At 51.1% G+C, this 7,269-nt stretch overlaps 1 protein-coding gene and 1 pseudogene across 2 annotated transcripts in view; both read right to left on the bottom strand.

The window, feature by feature from the left end:
- Positions 1-1,162: 1,162 nt before the first annotated feature.
- CERK (ceramide kinase) overlaps positions 1,163-7,269 on the bottom strand; it is a 54,782-nt gene continuing 48,675 nt past the window's right edge. The window contains exons 12-13 of the mRNA XM_009217523.4: positions 6,986-7,194; positions 1,163-3,982 (exon numbers count right to left, since the gene is read on the bottom strand). Coding sequence (XP_009215787.4) covers positions 3,910-3,982; positions 6,986-7,194 — 282 coding nt within the window. The 3' untranslated portion in view covers positions 1,163-3,909. The remainder of the gene's footprint in view (positions 3,983-6,985; positions 7,195-7,269) is intronic.
- Positions 1,166-3,405, bottom strand: LOC103888427 (annotated as a pseudogene). The gene has a single exon (XR_652931.4). The product of XR_652931.4 is annotated as an uncharacterized LOC103888427 (transcript).

Genomic DNA, 7,269 nt, shown 5'->3' with positions numbered 1-7,269 from the left:
AAAAAAAAAAAAAAAAAGCCTCAAAATATGAACTTTTGGCTGGGCGCAGTAGCTCACTCCTATAATCCCAGCAGTTTAGAAGGCTGAGGTAGGAGGATTGCTTGAGCCCAGGAATTCAAGACCAGCCTGGGCAACAGAGTGAGACCCTGTCTCTAGAAAAAATTTTGAAAAAAATAGCCAGGCATGGTGTTGCACGCCTGTAGTCCCAGCTACTCAGGAGGCTGAGGTGGGATCGCTTCAGTCCGAGAGACTGAGGTTACTGTGAGCCGTGATCATGCCGCTGCACTCCAGCCTAAGCAACTGAATGAGACATTGTTTACAAAAATGAAAAACAAGTTTTAGGAATAAATCTAAAAATATAAAGACTTTCATGGAAAAACTATAAAATAATTGAAAGACATGAATGAGGATCTATATAAATGGAAATAATGTCATGTTCATGGACTGGAAAAGTCAGTTTCACAATGCAAATGTCCTTTCAAAGGTCCTCAAATACAAATGCAAATGCCCTCTCAAACATGTGGAGAGGGCCAGGCGCAGTGGCTCATGCCTGTAATCCCACAACTTTGGGAGGCCGAGGAGGGCGGTTCACAAGGTCAGGAGATCGAGACCTTCCTGGCTAACACAGTGAAACCCCGTCTCTGCTAAAAATACAAAAAAAAATTAGCTGGGCGTGGTGGTGGGCACCTGTAGTCCCAGCTACTCGGGAGGCTGAGGCAGGAGAATGGTGTGAACCTGGGAGGCGGAGCTTGCAGTGAGCTGAGTTCACGCCACTGCACTCTAGCCTGGGCGACAGAGCGAGACTCTGTCTCAAAAAATAAACAAACAAACAATAAACATGTGGAGTGAAAGAAGTAAGTTACAGAAAACAACACATTTCCTTTGGCTAAAGAGCAAAACCTGCATAACTAAACTCACTGTTGGGGATACAGCCATGGACAGAGGCAGGAAGGCTTAGCGTGAAATGGGAGCGCCCTCCGAGGGGGAGCAGGGGGCCTCCAGAGCAGGGCACAGAAGGCTTTAGGGCAGCGTTCAGTTTCCTGGCATAGGTGGTGGTGACACCTTGGTTCATTTTATTCTTGTTCTTTAAATTGTGTGTGTTTTCATGAAAAATATTCTGCTTTGAAAATAACAGGTATGTGTAAAGGAAAGAAAGCAAGGCAAGTCTGCCCAAGTAACTTTATTTGTGTCTTCTCAAACAGTTCAGATCAAATAATGCCATTTTCTAATCTTGAAACCAGCAAGATTGGAAAGAGAGTGAGGCCATCGTTTCACTCAGACTTTTGCACTTACTCAGGATTGTATATTCAGGAACAAAGTCAAGCCCTGCCCTCAGAGGCAGGCTCCGCCCGGCCTCACTTCTTAATTAGAATAAACTAGAATCAGGTCCATTGCTAACTGCTAATTGTTTTGCACCAGGGAGCCACAAAGGAAGCTAAAACTAACCTTTCTAAGTTATCCTAAGTTTTCACTATCTAACCAGCACTTCTGATTTTTTTTTCCTTAAAACTCCAAAGTACAGGTGGTGTATGTCTGCTGCATCTGAAAGGCTCCCCAGAAATCAGAGCCCATCAAGCGGGTATGTCTGGGCAGTCGCCCCATCCTGTGCGCAGACAGCAAAGGGCTCCTGGCGGGTGTCAGACACACGGTACCGCAACAGCAGCCCCGAGGTCTGAGATTCTGAATGTCAGCAGGTGGCTGGCGAGTATCACCAGAGCCACTCAGGAACCGGCCATCCGGAATGGCTGGGTTTCTTATCAAACATAAAATGCTTCCTCTTTGGCCTGGACTGTTTTGCTAAAATTGTTAGTGGGTTTTAGGGCAGGCCAGTGTATGGGAAACTTTTTTTTTTTTTTTGGGATGGAGTCTCACTTCGTTGCCCAGGCTGGAGTGCAGTGGCATAATCTTGGCTCACTGCAACCTCCACCTCCTGGGTTCAAGCGATTCTCCTGCCTCAGTGTCCCTGGTAGCCGGGATTACAGGCATGCACCAACATGTCCTGCTAAGTTTTGTATTTTTAGTAGAGACGGGGTTTCACCATGTTGGCCAGGCTGGTCTTGAACTCCTGACCTTAGGTGATCCACCTGCCTCGGCCTCCCAAAGTGCTGGGATTACAGGTGTGAGCCACCGCGCCCGGCCAGGAAACATTTACCAGGGACAATAAAGGCTTAGAAGAACCTTTTGGGGAAACTTTGTGAGGAGCACAATTCCAGAGGGCCCACAGCAGCCACAGCCTCCTGGCATGACACCAGGCACACTGCCGGCGGCACAGGCCGCTGGGCACAGGCAGGCACAGCCAGTCTGGAAGAGTAGCCCGTCTTAAATCTTTGGTTTCTTTCCAACCAGGAGCAAACATTGGTAGAAAGAGCCAGGGCATATTTACTCTTTACACCCAGATTTTTCATTCAACCATTCATTATTAAACCATTCGGCTTGCACAGTGATCTCTGATAATGCGGTCCACAAAAATCACCATTAAAGCTGCCCTTTCACCGACCTGGGTGGGGCTCAACGAGGAAATGAGAAGTGTCCTGTATGCTTCAAAACATAAATCAATGCCACGACATCCCGAAAATGGATGCTGCCTGTGAAATGTGAAATCACTAAGGCAACCTCTGCAAAACCCACCCGGCAGCTTGAGGAACGGTGTCTACAGCGTGCTCCAAACGGCCGCGGCCCCGCTCCTGACAGATCAAAGTTTAAGCCGCATATTCTCATATTTCAAACAAAACTAAGTTACAGACATCATCTACACGGGCACGGATACACACGAAACAAGGACGTGGCACACAATTGAGGGGTGCCCCGGGGAGGGGGCAGGAATGCGTTTCGGGAAGAACCCTCTGGTCGCCGGAGCCCTCACGCTTCAGAGGAAACCAGCGATCCATCATGGCTTTGAGACAAAAGACAGACATCCGAGGCGCAGTTTACACTATTCTGGCTTAAAAAGACAAGCTGTTCAATAAATAGAGAGAACTCGGCGTGAAGAAAAGACAAGAACAAATCTGGACCACGTGTACAGACTTCAGGGCCTGCATCAGAGGAATCCCGCCGGAGTCCAGGAACGGCCCCTCCTCCACGGATGGCCAGCTTCCTCCTGACTGCCCCCCAAGGCCGGCTGTGTTAAGCGCTTCGCGTTGATAGAAAGCATTGGTATCTGACATTTTAACAGTAACAAATTTGGCAGTGCTTTACACACTGCCAGCTTCCAGAGCGTATCATCTGTGCTCCCAGAACAGACGCCAAGGTCGTGCTCCCAGCCGGATTGTCTTAGCCACGCCACCGTGATGAGGCAGGTGTGGAGGCCCCAGCAGCCTTCCCGGCGCTGGTTTGGAGGCCCCTCCCGCGGATCATCTGAAGCAGGGCCACGTTGCATTGCAGTTGCACAGTATTGTAAGGATCAAGCAGCGATGTCCTAACCGTAAACTAAGAGGAAGGTGAAATGAAGGCAAAGAGAATCAACCACTTCCCAAAACTTGGCCACAAACCATTACAGAGTAAGTCCCACCAAGTGGATCAAAGTGACCCACTGCTACCTCAGGCCCAGATGCTGTGACCTGCGTGGAAATCATATCATGTCCCTAAAATTATTGCAACAGAGGCACTAACGGGCCATTTTCTAAACTACACTGTTGACATTTTTAAAACCTAAGAGGCCAGTGCCCCCAAGTCAGCAGCTGCATCTGCTGAGAGTAAGTGGCGTGGGCTGCAACCCGCAGATGCGTGCGGAACTGAAAATGCCAAATATGTACACAAAACTGTTGACGAAAGGGTTTTCTTCTAAAATCAAGATTTAACTATCAAAAATAAATTTCTACATTTAAATGTATATATCAACATAATTGGTCTGTAATAATTCTCTTAAATAGTTTCCACACTTTCCCAGTTCGAGAGCAGAACGCCGGCTTCTCAGCTGTGCGAGTCGGGCTTCAGATTCTCTTCAATTCCTCGTGCAAAGAGTCGAACCAGCTGGCAGTGGACTCTGCAGAGACAAGCGGGCACGTGTAAACCCCAGGTGTCCCTCACTCAAAGCCGGCCTGAGCCCCACTCCTGGACCACATGTATCCCTCACTCAAAGCCGGCCTGAGCCGCACTCCTGGACAAGGGCTGCAGTGGGGGCCCGCCCCGCATGGAACGGTCAGGCGTTACCGTGGGCTTCGGGAGTCTAGCCCACAATGATGGGTCGTGGGAGTGGAGTAATTCACTTAGACTCCCAGGATGCCGAGTTTGTAAAGGGGTGCCAGTGGCCAGCTGGGAAATCTGGGCATTAGTAGACCTGACTCGGACTCCAGCACCCCCATGGAAAGCAGAGCGCCCACTCCAGTGTGTGCCCACTCTACCCACCCACCCACCCACCTCCACTTCCTCCGCAGTCCTGAGTGCGCAGGGCGTGTGAGGAGTCTGTGTGGGGCAACTCCGTGTGTGTACGAGATGTGTGAGGAATGGTCAGATAAGAGAGACAGGTGGCCCATCGCCAGCAAGAGCCTTCGGGCTTGAGAAGCCAGTCGGGGGTCCCTGGAGGTCCCCTGCCCAGGGGCTCAGGGGCCTCAGTGAGTCCCTGGGTGAGTTCCATCTTCCCACACAGGACAGCTCTGTTTATTTCATTTATTAATGATATCACAGCCTCCTCAGACATATTTCAGTAACCTAAACCCCTTCATTAAGTGACAGGCTGGGGCAGAGTGCAGTGGCTCACGCCTGTAATCCCAGCACTTTGGGAGGTCCAGGCAGGCAGATCACCTGAGGTCAGGAGATCAAGACCAGCCTGGCCACCATGGTGAAACCCCGTCTCTACTAAAAATATAAAAATTAGCCGGGTGTGGTGGCAGGCGCCCGTAATCCCAGCTACTTGGGAGGCTGAGGCAGGAGAATTGCTTGAACCTGGGAGGCGGAGGTTGCAGTGAGCCGAGACCTCGCCACTGCACTCCAGCCTCGAGCCAACAAGAGCAAAACTCTGTCTCAAAAAAATAAAAATAAATAAATAAATAAGTGACAGGCTGTTTCCATGGAGCTGAGCTCACACATACACAAATTATATTTTTAAAAGTGGTGTGCTGCTCAAGGCATAACAATTTTATTTATCAAGATAGACAGGACGTATTTCAAGAATGCCTGTCCTAATTTTCAAATTATTTCTTTAACAAATACATATACCAATATTAAAAATAATTCCACTTCCCAAACTTGTAAAATGAGTTGACAGAGGAAAGTCCCTGTGCACAGCTGCCTGGGGTGGTGGGTGTTCCTGGGACTTTCCGACGGCCTCCTGCCATCGCCACCCTGACAGAAAGAAAGGGGGCGTGCGGACCTGGGCCTGGGGAGGGGCAGAGGCCTCCTTCTCCCTTAGGTTTGTTTGGATGCGAATGGGAGAAGCTTTCTTAGAGCCGCAGCTGGCTGGCTGGGGAGTCACTGAAAGTGGGGAGCTGTCCACAGAGATGCATGCATCCTCTTACATGCTGTGACTTAAAGCGCCCAAGGGCCATCTGACACCCAGCTTTCGGTGCAGACGAGTGTGGGCCTGCTGACCAGCCTGCCATCGCTCTCACGCGAGCCACGCTCTGTTAACAAGTGTCCAGCTGGGCTTCCTTGAAGGAGACCGAGCTCTTACCAACATCTGCCAACAGTTCAGAATCCGCCTAGAGCTGTACAGTTCCCCAGTCTCATGTAATTTGCACGCCCACACCTAATTCAATGGCCTTTTGAAAAAATCAGCTTGCTTGTTACTGTCTTTCTATGGAGAAACAATTTTCTTTGCACTCAAATTCCATCTGGCAATGTGATATATTACAGATTTCCAAATACAATGGGCCCCAGTGGGTGTGGGGAGGACACGGCTTCCCACCCTCCACCCAGCCAGCCAGAGGAGGGGCGTGGCACCTGCCCCAGGGAGACGGAACATCCGTGTCTGGCCACACCGGCCTCCCCCAGGCTGCGTGGCCTCCAGCACACGGCATCCCTCTGGGGCTCCTCCCTCGCCTCCCATCCCCTCCCAGGAGTGACTGTACAGCCCTGCTGCCTCCACCTCCCTCGCCGGACAGAGCACGCACACTTGGTGACTGACCATGGCCCTTGAGGCCGACAGTTCCCTGGTGGATTCGGTGGACAAAGGACTGCCCGTAAAGGCAGTTTCCTTTGTTTGCCTTTTAAATTTTTTGAGGTTCCCCACTGCAGCCCTTGTCCAGGAGTGGCGCTCAGGACCAGCTTTGAGTGAGGGACACATAGGGTTTACTGCAGCCCTTGTCCAGGAGTGGCGCTCAGGGCCAGCTTTGAGTGAGGGACACATGGGGATTTGCAAGCCCTTGTGTCAGGGTGGCTCAGGGCCAGCTTTGAGTGAGGGACACATAGGGTTTACTGCAGCCCTTGTCCAGGAGTGGGGCTCAGACCAGCTTTGAGGGAGCTCTCTCACCAAGGCTGGAGTGCAGTGGTGTGATCTCAGCTCACTGCAACCTCTGCCTCCTGGGTTCAAGCGATTCTCGTACCTCAGCCTCCCAAGTAGCTGGGACTACAGGCGCCCACCATCACATCCGGCTAATTTTTTTTTTTTGTATTTTTAGTAGAGATGGGGTTTCACCATGTTGGCCAGGCTGGTTTTGAACTCCTGATCTCAAGTGATCTGCCCACCTCGGCCTCCCACCTTCTGAATTATTCAGGAGAAGAGAGGGAATGCCAGGGCAAAGAGCCAGTGCCAGCCTGGAGCACAGGGTGTGGAAGAGGAAAAGATGAAATAGAGGGGCCTCAAACACCCATGAAAATTATCTGCAAAACAAAACGCTGCGGACTCGGCGCCCCGGCAGCTTTCCGGAATGCGGGTAACGGCATCTCATTTGATATTTGACGTAGGGAAAGAAAAATGCATTTACAAAACATTCTTACGTTTTGTGTTATAAAGTCCCAGGGAACCCCCCACCCCGGGTGGGGCAGCCTGTGACAGACACCTCAGGGCTCACGGGGCTGGCGCTGGTGGCTGGAGGACCCCTGCACGCACCTGACCTCGATGGCGGGGCTGTGCAGGACCTCCCCGTCGCAGTTCCAGGAGCTGTTGGAGACGGCGCAGCAGCAGGACGGGTGGCTGCTGCAGATGTGCCCAAAGCGCTTCTTCCCCTCCTCCTTGAGGTCACTGTCCTCGTCCTCCACGTGCTTCGATGTAAACTGGAATTTCTTGACGCGATAAACTTCAACAAAAGTGAAGTCAAACTACCAAGAAACAGTGAGAGGGATGACTCAGCTCTAAACGTCATCCGGGTGGGGCAGCAGGAAACCCCAGGCCAA

The sequence above is a fragment of the Papio anubis genome, chromosome 16 (genome assembly GCF_008728515.1).
Source record: "Papio anubis isolate 15944 chromosome 16, Panubis1.0, whole genome shotgun sequence".
Taxonomy (NCBI): Eukaryota; Metazoa; Chordata; class Mammalia; order Primates; family Cercopithecidae; genus Papio; species Papio anubis.
The sequence above is the reverse complement of the archived record's forward strand: the minus strand, read 5'-3'. Positions and strand labels throughout refer to the sequence as shown.